Source organism: Echiichthys vipera (genome assembly GCF_963691815.1).
Source record: "Echiichthys vipera genome assembly, chromosome: 21".
NCBI classification, from domain to species: Eukaryota; Metazoa; Chordata; class Actinopteri; order Perciformes; family Trachinidae; genus Echiichthys; species Echiichthys vipera.
Window position 1 is genome coordinate 12,084,753 of NC_139846.1, and position 20,026 is coordinate 12,104,778.

The 20,026-nt window shown below is 40.7% G+C and overlaps 1 protein-coding gene across 1 annotated transcript; it reads right to left on the reverse strand.

Annotated features, from left to right (window-relative positions):
• Positions 1-14,738: 14,738 nt before the first annotated feature.
• On the reverse strand, positions 14,739-19,288 carry zic4 (zic family member 4). The gene is made up of 2 exons (XM_083935836.1): positions 18,109-19,288; positions 14,739-15,981 (listed from the first exon to the last, which is right to left on the reverse strand). The coding sequence occupies exons 1-2, from the start codon at positions 19,271-19,273 to the stop codon at positions 15,542-15,544; spliced, it is 1,605 nt and encodes a 534-aa protein (XP_083791962.1). The 5' UTR covers positions 19,274-19,288; the 3' UTR covers positions 14,739-15,541.
• Between the last annotated feature and the right edge of the window lie 738 nt (positions 19,289-20,026).

Sequence of the window (20,026 nt, forward strand, 5' to 3'; positions counted from 1 at the left end):
TACTTTACTTGAATATTTTTTATTATATGCAAATCTATACTTCTGCATCACTCCTATGAGCGTAAATCATTGTAACTTTGTGTGACATGTGCACAGGAAGCTACATTAAAACATAAATGCATTGCTTTTGACCAACAGTTCATAAAGTAGCAGTAGCTTATCTAGGATCAGATACAATATATGTAAAAACCAATCCTTACACATACATGAAACAATTCTCTTAAATCTCTTATATAAAGATTCTGAACAATGAATCTCTAATAATATAAAGTTCAGGGACCACGCTGCAAGATGAGTTATTTTGACTATTAAAACTGGATGTAAATTGCTGATAATACTTCTTTAACTTAAGTGAAGGTTTCTTTTACTTGTAATTGAGTATTTTTTTCATTGATTCATTGCTACTTTTTCTTAATTAAAGGGTCTGAACTCTTCTGCCACCACATCGTTTATAATTTCCAGGGTTTCATCGCAGCAGCACCAAGCTGCAAATGCATGTCAAGTATGTAAAGATGTATTCTTAACTTCTGTGAAATGTGGCATGCTCTTCTCCATAATATACGGGTGTTGTTTTAAGTGTGATGAGTTATTGATGTTTGCTGGCATCTTAAACATGTACAACTGTAATCATGTTTACTGTTCACATGTCAATGATTACATTCTACCCTCTGCCTCTTCGTTTCTCACAAATAGCATTGCAACATACACTGTACATTATAAATAGCTGGCTGTTTTACAACATATTAAATATTTGACAGAACAGTAAGCTCATAATTACACAAGACCATGGCTGTGTATAAATGTCAAACAAAGCAGGCTGATATATAGCCGGCCATGGGGTTTACATGCTTCACATGCTAGTGTCTGAATGGCAAGGCTCAAGATGATGTAATTATAACACGAGAGGCTTTATAAGTGCGTGAACCGTCACAGTATGCTCACAGAGTTAAAATAGCACACGCTTGAGCCCGGAATAAACTGGTAGCAAAATATAGGGTCCCTTTTATTTACACAATGCATGCCAGACCTGCTGTGCATAGTGTAAGTACAACAATGAATCTCAATTACAGTGCAAATAGTGCACATAAGTTGAAACATTCGCTTTTGCTGTCTTTCTGTTCACTCCCCGCACCAATCAGAGAGCTTGTTCTGCTGATGTCAGTCCTGTGCCTGCTCAGTGGAGCCAGAGGAGCTGGCCTTTTGCTAACTATAGACTGAGAAATCCCGAGCGCGTTTCTTTTGGCCTCAGGGCGGCTGTGCAGCCCACACAAATGTTGATGAGGTTGAAACGGCTCGACTGTGCGGTGTCTGCACTGTGACCTATAGAATGTGCCTTCAAAAAGGATTCTCAGGCTGTGTGAATTTCTCACAGGATTTCACTCCCATGGCACTTTGTTAAACCAGCGTTTATTCATTTGGGTTTACCCTGGAATTTATAGTAGGTTGTGACATGGATAGTGCAAAATGAAATGTCATACCTGGTCTGTGCTGCTTCTCAGCTGCTTTTCCTTGCACAAGGGCCAAGTTGCACAAATCCAAAGTCACACGTGTACCTTTAGTGTTGATTCATCCACTCAGTGTGTCCCAGTCAACATTCATGGAACCCAAGCCCTGAAAAGTAGCAGCCATTTCATCTGTTATTTGCTTGCCAAATGTTGTGAACTTTCACACTGCACATGCACAATGACCAAGGCGGGAAGTCAAGGCAACAAAATGATATTGCTCCTCAGCACAAAATGCCTAGACACAGCAATGCCATAACACCAACAGAACAGTATGAGGGAGAAGCTGTCAAGTGTGGCTGTCAACACCTCTATTTCAGCAGACATGACAGGTCCTTGATGGATATAAATCAGGAGGCCATTTTGAAACAACAGGGTCATATTCAATCCTTGTTGAAAGCGTGTGTGTCCACATAAACCCTGCCAGCATGGGACTCCCCGAGGGCACTCCGGCCTCCCATTCCCATCTCTGCCAGGCAACAATTTAATATCTAATTCTTCTAATTGTACCCAATAATAACTCATTAATGGTAATGAAAATACTTGGCCTTTAAACACATTTCTAATGTTTATGCTAGACAAATTGGTTTTCAAATTAGAGCATTTATATACAGAAAAAAGGAGGAAGATAAATAGTCAGAAAATGTTGTTTTTTGGGCATTAAACAACATAATTAAGACATTGTAGATTGGATATTAAAGGTGACACATATAAAGAAACCATATGTGAACTGTTTTCTTAGTTCAAGTGATACAGATCATAGCATATGGAATAAAAACAGTAAGAAATTAAGACTTTTTAATGACATATTAGCTAGAGATTTGAATCCCAATGATACTTTTACCTGGTTTAATAATATACATATATAAACAAGTTAGAAATAATTAAGCTCTGCTACATGGATAACACAGCATAACATTAGATCGTGTGTACCTATGCGAAGCTAAACTCTTTTCTGCTTATTAAAAGGTGAGTAAACAGAGTTTAAGTGGGTTTATCCAGCCACTCCATCCCTAGTTAGGAAAGGAAATCAAGCACAACAACAAAACTTCCGTTCTTTCTCTAAATCTTCCGACCCTCTTTCAGAAATTTCCAGCCCCTTCATTCCTTTCAATCCAATGGGACTCTACGGAGAGCCTTTGTACTCCACAGATCAGGCTGTGTCCACTACTCCCACTCTTTTCAATAGAGAGTAAGAGGACTGCTAAGGGCTGGAACGACAGTGTTACCCATGCAAGCAGAACATCCCTCTCTTTTTGTGCAGTGGGTTGGTGAGGGGGCAGTGGGAAGGATGCGGTCAGTCTGCTCAGGGATAATAGAGGATTGGGCAGCTGCCTTTGGCACAACAAAGGGACTAGTCTCCTGTTAGTCCTGTTTACTTTAGTGTTGTTTCTATGTGTGTCAGGGTACCTGAAAGGGCGTATGGATAAAAATGTACATAGGCCTTACAATTGAGACATTTCACCCACCAGCTTCTCGGGTCCTGTTGGCTTTATTATAGGCAGAAACATACTTCTGTCGTAAGTTTAACATGATTGTATTTCTATTCCAGGTGTGATGAGCTTGTTGTTATACCTCATGTTTTGAGCATATATGAAAGGCAATTTTTCAAATATTACGTCCTAAGCCTTGCACGGCACAATCATTGGTGTCTGACTCTTGCTCTTGATATTTGTCTCAAAATGATGTGGTTTTTTTTGTCTTTTTAGTTGATCTGTTTGTTTTTAAGTAAGATTTTCCAAAATATTGACGCTTTTTTGATACCACAGCGTTGAAATGATACAATCTCCATTAGTTATACATTTGATGGTATCTAAAGTACCAAAGCTATAAAAAAAACTAAGATACAATCAGTTTTCCAACCCAAAAGCTCCACAGATGAAACAACATGGGAAAAAAATCAATACAAATAATATTAAGTTTTGAAAAAGAAAATCCTATTTTGTGTACCTAGAACCTTTTTGAATTTTTGCCATGGTACTAAGTATCACTGTTATATATTTGTACACTATCAACGTTTTAAAGCTTTATTCAATATGCAAAACTATAGTTGGTCAAGATTGTTTGATTAAAAATTAAATATTAAATAAAGACACTTTAGTGTAAAGTGCTTTTAAGGACACTTTCAGAAATGCATGCTACAGAAGAAGGGTCTCCAAAATCTTGCCAGCCCTTAAAAGTCAACATCGTCCATCTTTTCTTCACGCAAAAAGCCTTCTTGAGCTGAGCCTTTGATCCCTTTGATTTCCCCCCTTTCCCTACGCCAGATCGGCTATGCCCTAAAATTCTTTAGTTTTCCATAGAAACGTGTCCTTTCCGTAGGGATATTGATGTTTTTTTCCTCGCAGGGGTTATGATATGGTGAATCAGAATTTCAAAGCCGGGGACAATACTTGCATTCATGCTTGTTTTTTTTGTGCCTTTTGTTGGGTTTTGTTTCGTTGTTCAAATCCTCATTTCTCAAATGAATACAAATATTTATTCTGTGAATGTCTGAGCTCCAGTCCCTTTCGGATGCTTTTCAAACTATTAAAGTCTTTGTCGGGGCAGCAGGTTGCAACGCCAAGAGGCTCAAACGTGGACGCAGAGACAAATCCCTCTCCCTGTCTGTCGCTTCAACTCTGACTCTCACACACACAGAAGATCTGACTTAACACCTCTTTTTGTTCAACTTCAGTCACCTCACCTTATTAAAGAGTTACTGTATTTATAAATGAGTCTCCAAATGTCTTGAAAGATACGCACAGTTTGGAGATAATTATGAATTTCACTGTATATTGTTACTTCCAAATCTGGCTCTTTCTCCGCTGCAAAAATAATATCTACAATCTAAAATCTACAATTTGGACTCTCTTATGCACCCTGTTGTCACCCATGTTTAGCAAATATTCCCCCCCAGACATGGATCACAGATGCTAACTGGACGGCTACTGAAGAGACTTGGCCACAGCTAAAAGCTTCAAATTCCTCCAGTCGGGGTATTAAATCGACACCCAGGCCTTTCTCAGCCCTCTCCTCCCTCTCCTTTCTGCAAGCTGACATGTCTGATAGACCACGCTTTCTCTCTGCATTGTCACCCTGTCATCTCAACAATGTACATCTTCAGGACACCAATTCCAGAGGCCTTTGATCTGCAGACCGAAAGGAACAAAGTTATGGAGAGCAGGAGATAGAGAAGGGCACCCCACCCCCACCCGCACCCAGTCCCAGTTTGAATAAAGCAGCAAGATAGAAACTGATGATCAGTACAACCCATAAAGGATAAATGCAACGTTTGCAAGAAGTCCCTCCACTTTAATTTCTCATGCAAAACAACTGTAATAATTTTTTTTTAAATCAACCCATATATTTAAATTATTTAGCACCATGCAGCATATATTGTATGAGCAAAGAAAAAATCCAGCTGGAGATACACAAAATGTTTACAGTAAACTCATTATGGAGTGCAACGTCGTGGTTTTTACAATTCTGTGTCCATCATCGTCTTGTTAAAGAGGTATAGTAGACTATAGCATGCAATTATTGTGCAGAAGGAAAATATTTAAAAAAGGGTGAGGCTTGAACAGTAACTCAATGTGTAGGTCTTTCTGCAGGCATATTCAATTCCACACATTCACTTTATACCCTTAAGGCCATCAGTCTACATATCAAATCTGCCCTAAACGTTAACTATGATATTCTGCGAGTCTTGCGGGAGCGTCTACATTTGATACAGTCCGTGAAATTCTTGTTTTCACACTCTGTTCTTCAGCCAAACTGTAAGAACATGCAGAAGTCACTGTAAACGGTGCAATAGCTCCTCTTTGGGGTAGCACTTATACCCCTGAAATGTGTTGGACGGCTGCTGTTGTACAGCTCAAGAAGTGTGTGTGATCATAAATGTTTGTTATGCCAGAATATTCCAAATCCACCTTTTGAAAGCACTGAATCAGTGGGATGTTATGTGGCAAATCACATCCATGGATTACCTCCTCCAGGGTTCTGATTCCAAAGTTACTCTGTACACGTATAAGATCAAAAGAGGATTCAGCTGGAAAAGTTGTAAGTGCCATGCATTTGAAGTTGGAAAATGAGTAGTTGTGTGTTTTGATATGTGTCTCTGTATAATTTGGTTAGTTTATAGATGTATTATGTGAATCAGGGGGCGTATTTCTGCATAATTCAAGACAAATCATCTGAATATTGGTAACTTTAAAAGGAGTCTGTTCATTGTCACTGTAAATGTATGTCAACCAAGAATCCATGCTTTTGGATGTAGCTGGGACTTATCTGTGCCAACCTTCATCAGTCCAGCAATTTAGTTTCTCCCAAAAGTTGGATGAGCTTCACTCTTTTGGTGCAGTGAAATCCCTAGAGTCTAAATGGTACAAATGAAAAAGTTCCTCATAATAACTTACATTATGTACATATACGTACATGTAGAAGTAAAATCACAAAAAAAACAAGTCAGCAGTGTAATTGTCATCATATAGAGCAGATGAAGCTTCATGAAGGAAAGAAAGAGGCTCTGCTGTCTCTGTTTTCCGTGTCATCTCACACGCTGCCACTCATGATAAATGAACCCATTCCTGCTCCCCTATAGGCTGCTAGCACCGCCATCATGTCCCTCCTGTCATAAACAGCAGTCCTTTACTGGCTCCGTTAGTATTTCTATCACTCCCAAGCAACTTTCCCGCAGTTTAGTGGGTGAGTGCTGAGAGTAACTGCAACAGAGAAATAAAGATACTGTGAAAACTGACAACTGGAGTGTTACAACGTGCCAAAGCGTGTTGGAAGGAGGGTCAGACCCACTGTTGCGTTAATCAAAATAACTCCTCGTAGTGATGCTGCACATATCTGCGTGCATTTCTCTGTTAGGAGAGTCATATTTTATGCAGACATTTTTTCTTGCACGGTTGTAATCGCGTTGTAAGTCCATTCAGAATATTTGGTGGCATGATGATTGACAAGACTTCCATTGACTATAGGGTAAAACTTTAAGTCACTCATGTTTTCTGCTTTTATGTTACATTATTGGAACTTTTTTTACGTTTTTAAATAATTCAAACATAAAAATATGAACATGTTCTACTCTTTGTTTACGCACTGCGCCGGACTAATTATACGCAAGTGCTCAAAAATGAATGTTTGCTCTTTTGAAGTGATTTTTAACAAAATTGTGAACGTTTATTATTATTTTTTTCCGTTGGATGCTGGTAAACATGTATTGATATTTTGTTGACGGATGTTTTATTTTCACGTAGAGCTTGCCCTATCATATATTATGGGAGATTGTTTTAAAAAGAAACTAAAATATTTTCTTTGAACCTGTAATTTAACTGAGTTGTATTGTTTTTTTATCAATTCACCTTGTAATGACTCCAGAGCTCGGCCACCTTTGTAAAAATGAATAATAATCCCTGAATGTAGGCCAGTGTTTGTTTACAGTCGACTCACTGGAGAACAATGACGGAAAACCTGGAGGAATCCCACCTCCGAGAGCTCCACTGACCCGTGTGTCCACCCAGCAGAGATGTAGGTAGACCTATGCGGTGACATGAATGGTAACAAGTTTATCCCTCCCGCAATATGAAGCATGTGCGTGTAGAATCTTCACGGGGGCCCTTCGGTGCGGTTTAAACATGTTTACAGCACACGGAAGCGAGAAATGGATCACATATGGGACTAGTACTCGCCTGTTCAGACACTTGCAGCTCACTTTGTCGGCTTAAAACACATTTTGTATCTCCATCCAACCCTTATGTCAGTGTTTTTATCCCTGAGCAGATCACCCCAAAAAAGTTTACAAACACCTATATGAGCCAATTGACGCCCGTGTGACTGCGAACATCCATCCGCTCAATAGGACGTGTCACGGCAGCGCATGTCCCCTCACAAAGGAGAATTGTGATTTAGACAAACATTGGGGGGAAAACATAAAGGCAAAGGTCAAGTCCTCTTTCAGTTCAAGTGTGCTCCGATTCACCTACAACACAACGGGGACAAAGAGTTGCAGCTACCTCCGTTTCTAAAGGGGATGTGATTACCCTGCTTTATAGTGGAGGAGGAAGATGCTGATTCTCAACCTGATTCACATGAAATTAAGAGGAAGAGTCTTCTCCACAAATCAGCGGCGGGATTCTTTGGACTCCTTAAAGGCGAAACCCCTCTCCTCCTCCTCCTCACCCCTCACCAACACACACAGATGCCCAGAGAAGCCTGAATTCCTGTTCAAATAATTATGTTATTATTATTATTATATTTATTTTTATTCGAATACCCCCCCCCCAAAAAAAAAAAAGAATAAATAAATAGACTATGCATTTTCTGCAATTTAAGCATTAGACTATGCGTGTTTTTTGTACTATTCCTGCAAGTTCAATTATTTCTAGAACAGAGGGATTAGAAGAATAAGTAGTGTTAATTGCGCGGCAGGTATAACGAGCAGGTCTAATCCTTCTTCCCCCCTCTTAGTATTGAGTTTTTGTGGGCTTAATGAGTGGCAGGTAGAGCTGCTTCCTGCTTTCTCACATGCTCAAATAGGCCTCTCACTGCTTGCCGTCCTGGACCCTGGCTGTGTACAGGAAACAATTGATTTTGAGCATAAAGTTAATTATGCCTAGAAATTAGACAGCCTTAACGTCGGGTAAGGACTCAGAGGTTGATTTCCTGACAGCTCTTAACACACTCTCACATATCATTCACGCGTGTGCGTTTTTTTTTTATGTCTGTGTAATAGTGTGAGGGGAAACGACTCTTACCTTGTCTTGTCGGTTTGTGCTTAGATATTCCTTAGAATGAAAGATAAATATAAACCGTTGCTCTAGTAGTATTTTTCCCCAGTCTGAAGGGTGAATTTGGGACAAATGGAGAAAAAAAAATCCTTCGGGCTTGGTTCTGCACTGGTCTGAGTAGTTTCCTAGGCTACACAAATCAGTATTATGAAGATAGCCTAAGCTTAAAGAATGTCGCAGTGGTCGACTTATTATTGAAACCAAGAAAAAAAAAATCTTATTGAAACTTTTCCTTTTGATGAATTAACTCATGGACAAGGAGGATAAGCCTCGCATCGCGCCTTCTGGGCAGAAGTAGGAATAGTTTAAAAGGAAATCCTGCTTTGTGTTTCTTTGGAGAGAATCAAGTGCCTTTAATTCAGTACACTCTCTTAAGTAAAATATATATATATTTTTACACGGAATTATTGCGTTAAAAATACATGATTTTATCACCATTATTATTGTTACTGTTGGAGAGGAAGTGGAGAGTGGCAACAAAGTTTCCACGCACAAATAAAGACTCGCTGACCTCTCTGGGAGGGACTTTAGCCTACATATGGTTTACACGTCAAACTGAAATTGCCTGCCGCTGAAAGGGTTTTCTTTAATTCTATTACCGGACGTGGGCTCGCTTTGTTTCAATACTGTCGTATCAAAATGATTGACAAAGTAATAAACGCGTCATGCTGCTGCATCTGATTATGCCGCAGCATTTGCATTGGACATTGAGGGGAATATGACAACCTTGACACACTGGGGATTTGCTCTGTCAAATAAACACGTCTCCAAGGATCTATATTGTTGCACTGACAATACCTCCCCATTCATTGAATTTCAAAGTATTTCAGGTTCCTGTATCGTTTTGATCAACTGCGTGTGTGTGTGTGTGTGTGTGTGTGTGTGTGTGTGTGTGTGTGTGTGTGTGTGTGTGTGTGTGCAACATTTGCAAATGTCTGGTGAAAAAAATAATAATAACAACGAATGAATGAATGAATAAATGAATGCTTGGCCCGAGCGGAAATTAACTCCACACCGGCGACACTGTTCCATAATTAATATCTCCCCCTCCTCTTCCTCTTCCTCTCTCTCTCTCTCCTTTCTTCGTTTCACAGGTTCTGTGCTTTAAGTGCCTCTTGACGTCGCGAGTGGTCACACAAGCTGCGTGCACTGCAAAAAAAATAAATTAAATCAATTTTAACACATCATTCAGTACAGTGTTGAATGGAAAATACTCAAAAGCAAGTTTACAATAAATCTAAACTCAAATTTGATAAAAAAAAAATCATAAAAACAAAACAAATGTTTTTTTTCGATTTTCTTTTAAAAGTGAGTCATATTTTTGTGTTTTTTGGTCAATTTTGTGCAGTGTAATTCTCGCAAATATATATTATAATCTCACTAGCATTTAATATTTTTTATGCAGGCTACTGGCATTATAGATGGAGGCCATTTATATCCCATGGCGTGGCCACCTCCAGCAGGTGATCCTGATGTCGTAACGTGTCAGCGGTGGCCTGACATAAGTATAATAATAGTTAATAGAGCGTGATAGAGAGAATGGTTTTAAACCTAACAAAGATGTGTCAAAAGCAAAAGTCTATGTCTTCATTAGCTTGATCTCCGAGGACCGTCGAACATTTCATTAGTTTGTAATTTATGAATGTTTGACAAATATTAAAGAGTATGTAAATATGAGAGGCGTAATGTCTTTCCTGCGGGAGATGGCGAAATGACCCAAAGTCTTCGATACTGCTACACTGATCACGTGCATTATGTTGCTTCTCAAACTGTGCGTTTGCTTGACTGTTCGGAACATATTTCCCATCTGACGTGTGAAATAGTGCAGATAGAGCAATGATTCATAATGTTGGCAGCATTTGCATCTCCTAATATGTGTTATTTTGATATATGATGATAAACTGTCTCTTTTATCGAGTGCATAAACGCACTTTTGCCATTATGGCTCTGGCTAAATCAGTAGGAGGGTTTTTGTCCTAAAACGGTCCATTTCCTTGTTTGTGAACCACTTCCAAGAAAAATGATTCTTTTTATTTTTATTTCAGCAGCACTGGCTATCTCAACTTCTCAGCTCACATGGTGCATTCACTGGTTTTGTTGTTTTTGTTTTGAAGGCATCCTGGACATGTCTGTCTAGTAGAATTTCATACTCTCTGCGCACTTTCCACGAACCCTAACACACCTGTTCGCTGCTTATGTCTGATATTGGTGTCGCCAAACACCCTCAGATCACACAGGGGTCAGCAGAAGATGATGGATTCCAGTTATGATAAATTACTGTACGTCACATCGACTTAATCGCTAAAGGGCAAGTCCTCGAATTGAGAATCATTTATTCAGCGTGATGCATGGCCCACTTTTACGCATCTGAAGTTTGCCTGCACGCGCATGTGTGAGGCTGAGCTCTCAATAGTCACATTCATATTGGGATTTTAGATCGTATTATAATAATTCTCTTTAGTTTGTTTTAATTTGAAATATTTAGATTCTTTATGGCTATTTTTTTCTGGAGATTTGCGCAGGAAGAAATTGTGCGCCACCAGATTACTGTTTATGTGCTGCTGCACAAATAATTGCACCTTTTTTAAATTCCCCGTGTTTCCCTCTACATATGGGCATGTACACATAATGTCTGAATACACTTCAACAATATTCAGATCTGTATGTTTTCCCAAGTTGCTGCAACAAGTTCTTCCGCGTATAGGAAATTGTTTGCGTTAATGACGGAAGTCATCACAGCTCGTGCTAACTACACAGTTCAGATTGCGAGATCAAATGAGAGAAGGAGATCTTAGATCAAAAGAGACCAAATAAGCGGGTCGCTGATTCATTCATGCAGCTGCATTGAGACCAAGGCCAACAGGCGTATCATACACTGAAAGGGGGCTGCTATTCAGAGTGCAGGTGTGAAGTATGTGGCACATTCTGCCATATAATGTCGAGGTTGTTAGAAACCCGTGTTCAGGCCTATAGGCTGCTAGGGGGTTGATTCGCATTGGAGGGAGCCTGCTCGTCTATAAAAGTAAAATAACTTCGTTTCCCTGAAATGTGTGGATGACAGTAATCCTAGAACCTGGGGAGTGTGATGGAGGTGGAGGGTGTGGGGGTGGTGTATAAGGTCTTACTGGCACTGATTCTCCGGGTAGTGACTTATGTGAGGTTTTCCTGCTATTTACAAAGGCTACAGCAGGGGTGTGTCGCCTTAAACCTGCCTTAACTCCACTCGCTCACCTTTTTATACGCGGAATACAGTTAATTTAGCTTTAAAGGCTGTCATAAATCTTTATGACGGAAGCTCGTGGTAGCCTATACATCACAGCTATGTGATCTTGTAAATCCCCTCGGAAACTAACCTTGGAGGTTATCAGAATAAAATATTCAAAATGCATGACAAGCATTATGGTTGTACTTAACTTAGTTTGCCTTTTGACCTCACTTTTGCGCACTCGATTAAAGTCTAAGACATAACATTCAATGCTTCTCTACGAAGAAAAAACATCATAATAATGAAATAAAAAAGTATCGAAAATAAATAGTTAAGTAAATAATATTTAGATGGGTAAACAAACAAAACTGGAAAAAAAATAATGTAGTCTTGGGATATTTGTAGCCATGCTGAATACATCTAAACTTTATTTATTTATTTACTGACTAAATAAAACGTAATGCGTCTCTCTCACCAGTGTTTCCAGGAGGCCAGCTCTATTATAACAACTCTTTCCTGCTTATCCGGTCTGTCACTGGTGGGTCTATTGCACCTGTCTTTCTCTTTATTTTCCGTGCCAATTTCGGCCACTTCATTCCTGATAATTATGACCTGGTTGGTGTTGGAGGTGGTGGTGGTGGTAGCGGTGTTGGAGCGTGGGGTGGGCGTGGAGGAAAGGGGGTTGTGTGGTGTGGCGTTGGGGGGGTGAGTGAGGCTTTTACTCCTAGACTGCTAATCCCCCTATTAAAAGGGTTTTGTTCAATAATGCCGGACAGTTTCCGGAAGTAGGATTACCGCCTCCATTATTTTACAAAGAAATGATATTTCACACTCAAATGAGCCTTAGGATGCAGCAGTGGTGGTGAGAGGGCCTTGTGAGGAATGAAATAGATTCATTTTCAAGTTGTTGTTTTTTTGTTGCGCTTAGGAAGTTCGAACCCTCCCTTTCTTTCCCTTTTTAAACACCTATTCTATAATTAATGTGATCACATATAGGCTATGTATATTCCAAGTGAAACAGCACTGCCGCCATTAGTTTCCTGTTTTGGAGTGGTATTCGTGTTACTACTCAAGTGGAGGCTCTCTCTTTTCACACATACACGCGCGCGCGCGGGCGCATACACGCACACCTGTTCTTGATTCTTGACCCCATAGCTGATATCAGAGCAGAGGTTGGCGCTCAGCTGAAGGTGAGAAGCCCCGACGAGTGAATCCAACGGGATCAGTTTTTTAAAGATCCTCTCTTGCAGTTCGAGCTGCCCGTGGTATCCAGTGTCAGCACGCCGGGAACTTAACTTTTACTATAAGAGCAAACAGTCATCTCATTTTATCTCTGCTGCCTTACAACTCTTTAACCCAAACTCACTTCTCCCACTAATGCCAGCTTCATTTCTAATTGGCTGCAGCGTGTTTATAAAAGTCATAAATTATTGGGTAAAGGCCACTAAACTGTTGCAGAGCAGACGCGCAGTCCTGCAGCACTGATTCGCATTTCTCTTCGTGGCTTCTAAATGAATTCAAGGCCATTCTTCTTTGATCTGTGCCTGCAGTAAAGATCAAATTCAGAAAATACTTTGGCTGAACAAAACAAATGGCACACGGACCTCTTGTTTTAACTCTCTCGCTCCTTTTTCTAATGAAACAACCCTTTTAAATGTTGCCTATCCTTCACTTTCAGCGCTGAATGGAAAATGTTTTTACGCGACTCAGTTAGTTCTTGTCCATTTTGACGACTGGAACTAAAAGCTTTAGACGGCCCAATAGAGAGGAACCCAATAGAGAGGAGCCCAACAAATCGGTGACAAAAGGCTTTCCGTGTCATCAACGTCGTTCAGACGACCTAGAAGAATCCCTCTGATATCAACTTCCACTTCAAAGACTCCCACTTTCAATTGAGATCCAACTATCTTGTTGTTTTTTTCCCCCGTCCTTTCCTTTTTCTTTACGCACAAGAACTGGTGCCAGAAGAGGCATCATCATCATCATCTTCTCCTATTTGGTTGGTTTAGTGTTTATTCTTTTCTTTTGAGCTGGGCCTCTTCCACAGAGCAAACTGTCATGCACTTAACAAAACTCTATAAACGTATCAGAGAGTCGTAGCTGTGTTGTTTCCACCCACTTCGGCGTTAGTCAAGCCCGGGAGTAAAAGCCCCCCCACCCCAGCCAAAAGTTTTCCCAGCGCAGCAGCGCTCTTAAGGTTTCTGGTTTGCTTCGTGTTGTCACTTCTCCCCAAGCTTATTTATCACATTTTATTTAGAATATTAAAAAAGAAAAATCTGCAAATGGTGCTCAAAGCTGAAATAAATACATAAGTAATTCAAACGTCTATTATTAACTGTGTGGTTACCAGGTAGCCAAGCATTTGTGGTTTTACGTCTTTCCTGTAGCCTAAAATATGATTATGGTTAAGTGTATCCATTGAGCAGTTCGGCCCCTCTTGCAATGCAAGTCTATTATGGTGTGGGACAACTGCGTTTTAGCGGCTTCTCCTTTGATTGTCGTAAAGTAGGCCTGCAGCAAAAGAATATATTTTTCTTCTTTATACTGCCCTCGTCTGCAATATAAAGGACACAGATTACCGTTTCCTACCCCATGGGAAGCAAATATTACATTCTTTAGAGCGGGCTTTTGAGTCCACGGACTTGGCCCCATATCATTTGAGTTTGACTTGGCTATTGCTATAGAAATCTTAATTCACCATGAGGATTCACCGTCGTGAAAAAAAATGGCTCTTTGTACAAAATGCTCTTTGAAGTCTGGATCAGAATATTGTAGCCCTTCATCAAACTCTGCCCACGTCTGCATCAAACCACAGCGTAAGACTTAACATAAGTGGAGCGCAATTGAAGTCGCCCCTTTTCACCTAGAAGCATAAATAAAATAGTATATATGAATGTATTGTTAAGAACCTTCTATTACTTTGTTGTATCTGAGTCAGAAAAGTAGACGTGGATATATTTTTACTTTCCTACAAGTTGGGTGTAAAGGAGGCAACAGTTTTTACGATGATATATATATATATAAATATATCTATATATATATATCTCTATATATCTCTATATATCTATATATAGATATATATATATAGATATATATATTTAAAGACATAAACAAGACATACATGTGGCACATGGTCCCCAGAAAGTTTTAAGATAATTGATAGACGGCTGTAAATTCCATATAGACCCGAATGGCTCAGCAGTTTTCACTTTAGTCATACAAGATTTATTCAAAATACTCACAAATTACAAGGCAATTCGGTACGCTTTTTGAGTGCCGCTCGAGCTCAGATAATCAAAAAGAAGACAAAAAAATATTAACGACAATGATACAAAATCACAAAATGCCCACTTTGATAAAACATTTATATTTTCACGGTCGTATATCAAATACTGCGGGCTTATGAAACAGTTGGATGGTTGACCCTCTGCACAAATGGGGGAAAATGCTGTAAACATAAAACTTTTGTACAAATAACTGCAGTAATGAGTAAGGGCCTGTTTGGGGACAGATCCTTACAAAACCATCAACATCAACACATTGAAACTTACAAAATTTACAAATGTACATTTGTTTGTCCTAATTGAAACATGCACTTTGGTTCGATAATACAAAAATCCTTCAATATCAGATTGAAAAATAAATAAAAACATATTGAAGTCCAAACTCGAATTTACAAAATAATTTTACACCAACATGCCTAGCCTACAATAACGAACCACATAGTCTAACGGATTTACACGACTCTCTCTCTCTCCACAAGTGGACCAGTGGGGCCGTCAGGGCGAGTAGGCACTGGGCCAACCATTTTTGAATTGCTGAGGTTTGAAAATATATTCTTTTTTTTTTATTGTGCGTGGAAATTAGCACACGTCTAAGGTTTGCACTTGTTTCCCTTCCAATGTGGTTAAGATGCGTCTCTTGGCTCTGGGTGTCTGTTTGGTGGCTCATCCAGCAGCCTTCACAGGCATATGTAGGCACCGAAGCCACACTATTTTTAATAGTGAGGCGTTTGCAAATGTGTTCTGTCACTTCTGACTCTGCGTTTGAGTCCAATTGGATTAAAACGCGTCCCTCGGTTCTTGGTTTCTGTAAGGTGGCTCGTCTGTGGGGTCGGGTGTGGAGGGCCCGCTGGGTGGTGTTTGGGCGCCGCTGGCACCTGAACTGTGGCACACGTACCATTCACTTAAATTCGCAGGCTGGGAGGCTCCCACCTGCTCCGACAGCACCGAGGAGCCTCCTGGCTCCCGGCCCAAGTCTGAGGAGGGGGAGACCAGGGACGGGGTGGATGACTCGTAGCCCGAACTGGGCGGGGGGGACTTGCAGTGCACCTTCATGTGTTTCCTCAGGGAGCTGGGGTGAGTATAAGACTTATCGCAGCCTCTCACTTTGCAGTTGTAGGGCTTATCGCTGGTGTGGACGTGGGAGTGCTTTTTCCGGTCACTGCTGTTGGCGAAGCGTCTGTCACAGCCGTCAAACTCACATTTGAAGGGCTTCTCACCTGTTAACAGTGGTGGTGACAAAAATAAAATGTAAATGAATAAATTACAGATTTAAACTGGATATGTGACGGTCACAGTAAGGCATATATCATCATTTGTTTATTTATTTATTTTATAAGACCATCTTCCACCTTCAAGCAGTTTGACAAATCTCATATATCATAAATATCATATATGAGCTTTAAATTAACCAAGCAACCAGTATCCTTGATCCCCAAAAATTCAAATTAAAATAATTTATTAATCATTTTTTAAAGCTGGTACAATTACAGCAAATGTATTTATTTTTCTTAATTTTTCAAATACAATTTTATATTTATATGTTTTGTATTTACAGTAAACACACTTTTACCCCATGTGCTCTACAAAAGTGTGTGCCTACTTGGACAGACCTGCCATGAGTCTCAGTCTGGTGTAAACAGGAGGGCTGAACCCCCACTGTCCTGGGTCTATACCTGACGTCTATACATGGAGGCATACGTCAAAACAGACAAGCTATGAGCACAGACATAGCAGGCCTAAAACCAACTGAAAATAATGATAAATGAAAGTATTACCACAGCCAGGCTGCACCTACTGTGTGCTAACTCAGCCTGTCTGCCATTTGAATCCAGCAAGGGGCTATAGACTGGGTCTTATTCTGTGTCTTAATAACAAGTATTTCTACCTGATTATGACAAGGCAAAAAAAAAAGAAGAAGAAAAAGACAGTCTGAATAAATTACACGGAAATCATCCACTGCTGATTTTTCTCCTCCGATTAAAGCTTTTGAGAATATGTAATTGCTTCTGTCTAATTACACTTGCTGGTTGAATATCAATTTGACCTTCAGCTGTTGGGTTGAGAGAGCCAATCAAGGATATTAGTGTAGTACAAGAAACCGTTGAGGAACAGACCCCAGGGGCAGCCCCAGTCATAACCACACTTTCGGATAGGTTTTAAACATGATACCAAAGACCAGGCCCCTTGGGAGTCAACACACAGAAATAATTTAACAGATTTGTACTTAGATAATGTGAGCAAATTATATGAATAATACATAGAGTGTAGAAATGGAGCAGAGGGGGAGTGAGTATGCAGCCACTGACAAAAAGGAATGTAATCATTGTGTTCATTTACAAGTCTGACTCGACAATTTGAGGCCTTTTTTCATCCTCACTGGCTCCACTGCATGTCACAGAGGCAGTCAGCCATATTGTACCTTTATGTGTTTTTTAAAGGTAAATCAGAGCTGCACTGTACAAACGTCAGTGACTATAGATGCAGTCACCTCTGCCAACCTGTTGGTGAATTATTTCAGCCGTCTGCACTTATCAACTTGTTGCTTTGGCTAAAGGTTATCCAGAGCTGGTCATTCCAAGAGCAGGCTTATTATTACACCATGCATACGTGTCATACCTCTCTGGAAAATAGAGCTAATACAAGGCTTCAAATACTCACTACATATATGTGAAATACGTTTGTAGCTCTAAGTGTTATACTACAATCCACCCAACTATTATTTTTATTGTCATTAGTATTATTATTATTATTATTATTATTACTGGTTGAAATAAAGGGGCATGGACTAAGCAGCTAATATACAGAGCAACAAGTGGTTAAAAAAAAGAATAACATCATCATCATCATCATCATCATCATATCAGCTCCACTAATAATGTGTAGATGCATCTTTCCAACTAGGTCTGACATGCACTAAACTACATGGACAAGACCTGACATGGGCCTCAGTCTTTGTGCGATGGTGTAAACAAGAGGCTGAACCGTCAAACGGCTGAGTGAGCTGTACCATAATCCCACAGCTCAGCCTTTGCAAAAGTTGCGAGCACTGATGCACCTCATAACAAACAGGTGGGCAGTAGCTGTTGCGTGCTGATGTATCAGCAGCCCGGATTGATTAATTGCTATTGCTCTTCAAAGGATATTTTAAATGCGTAAAAAAATCAAATAAAAAATACAGACAAATGATCTCACAATTACGCAAAAAGCATTAGTTTCCTTGTGTCTGGATTATATGCAATGCCTATTTGATTTTTAACATGCAACTCGATTTATTTTTTGTTATTTTACATATTACGGTACATTTCTACTACAACATGTCATTTTATGAATATAGAGCCACTGACCTGTGTGCGTCCTTTTGTGAATCTTGAGATTTTCGGATCTTGCAAACACTTTCCCACAGCCAGGGAATGGGCAAGGAAACGGTTTCTCCCCGGTGTGCACTCGAATGTGATTTACAAGTTTGTACTTGGCTTTAAATGGTTTGCCTTCCCTCGGACACTCTTCCCAAAAACATATATGGTTCGCCTGCTCTGGTCCTCCGACGTGCTCCACGGTTACGTGCGTTACGAGTTCGTGCATGGTGCTATAAGTTTTGGAGCAAAGTTTCTTCGGCGATAGCTCCGGCTCCAGCCACTTGCAAATCAGCTCTTGCTTTATCGGCTGCCTCATGTAGCGGAAAAATGCACCGGCTCCGTGGTGGTGGTGGTGGTGGTGAGCGCCGAGATTCATGTTCAGATTCAGACCACCGTAGCCGTGCAGCGGCGAGCCGGAGAACGGATCAGCCCTGGAGCTTGCCACTTGACTCAAGTGATCAGACCTAACGTACATTTCTCCGGGTAGTCCTAACCTTATTTGTCCATTCAACGCTTGGCCACCCGGTGATCCGCTAGAAGACTGGTCGTGATGGAGTCCGGAGAAGAGGGTATGGTTCCCAGCGTCAGGATGATGACCATAGTGTCCGGGATAGCTACCTGTTGTTGAGACAAACATTCCGTGATGAGAGGCTGAACCAACAGTCTGGTCAGTCAGTACTGGCATGGCTTGAGCTGTCAGATCTCTCCGGATGAGGAAATCCCTACCTGCGGATAAAGCCTGGGCCGTGTGAGACATAGAATACGGGACCGATGTCGCCTGAACCGGGCCAAAAGCTCCCGTTTGACTGGAGACCACTTCGCTGTGGCCTGCCATATGATGATTGTGGTGGTGGTGATGGTGGTGGGGATAATGATGGGCTGGGCTGATTTTGAGGGCCGCGGAGTGCCCCATGTGTTCTGGCCCGAATGGACTCGGCCCCAGGCGGGGTTCCGCAGTAATCTCCCCAGGGTGCGAGTGAGCCATTGAGTGTGGATGGCTGCTGAACCCCGGGAAGCCTGTCACGCTCTGAGGGGTATGGTGGTGATGATGGTGATGGTGGTGAGCCCCTGCCAAGTCAACTAATCTCAGCGCCGTGTTCCGTTTGGAAAACGTAGGGTCCATCACGGGGCTTCCCAATGCATCCACGCTCATTACTTCCTAATTTTAGAATAACTTGACAGCAGGCAAAATAATAATGATGATGACAAATATATTTTAATCGCAGTGAAAAATAAAGAAAAAAAGACTTTTTAAAGTTAAGTCTATCTGCAGACTACATGGAATCCCATTCGGTTGAGAGGCAGCAGCAGGACGCTTTGATACTGAATAGAGATTCATGGTAGGCGCTGCAGCCCGTGGAGCTAAACAATCACCCTGCGCTCTAATTGGTCAGAGCTCGGTGATTGACGTCACCAGTGACAGTTTCCAACGTGAAGAAAAATGTCTTAGTGACAGCAAGCTGCCAGCGCGCATGCGCAGTGCCTCAGGCAACGCTTGAGAAAAATAGTTGTTATGCAAAGGTTATTGTAGAATAAAAGTCCCTTAAAGTTGATCCAGATATACAGTCGTCTTTCTTTTGTTGCAGCGAACAAAGGCTGTGCCGTTATGAAAGAGAAATCTCCCCCACTTTGATTCTGCAATTACAAATCAGACTTCCACGCAAGAGTATGCATATTGCCAGTATAAAAGTTGTGAGGGATCATAAATAATGCAGTGATATCTTCATTTTACCCTGCAACGTATGAAGGACAACTTTACGCACAAATTACGCACAGCTTTACGCACTTAAAAGATCGGCGTCAGCGGGGAAAAACGTCTCAACTTAACCAAAGGAAAACTCCACGTGGGAGTTTAAAATAGTTCGGAGTACATACCATCAGTATGCGCCTTGATAAATACTCATAT

Excerpts from the sequence above, each read along its gene's own strand:
- zic4 (XM_083935836.1), bottom strand. The coding sequence starts at position 19,273 with ATGAGCGTGGATGCATTGGGAAGCCCCGTGATGGACCCTACGTTTTCC. Across the intron at positions 15,982-18,108 it reads TCACAAAAGGACGCACACAG|GTGAGAAGCCCTTCAAATGT; the intron begins GTCAGTGGCTCT and ends CACTGTTAACAG.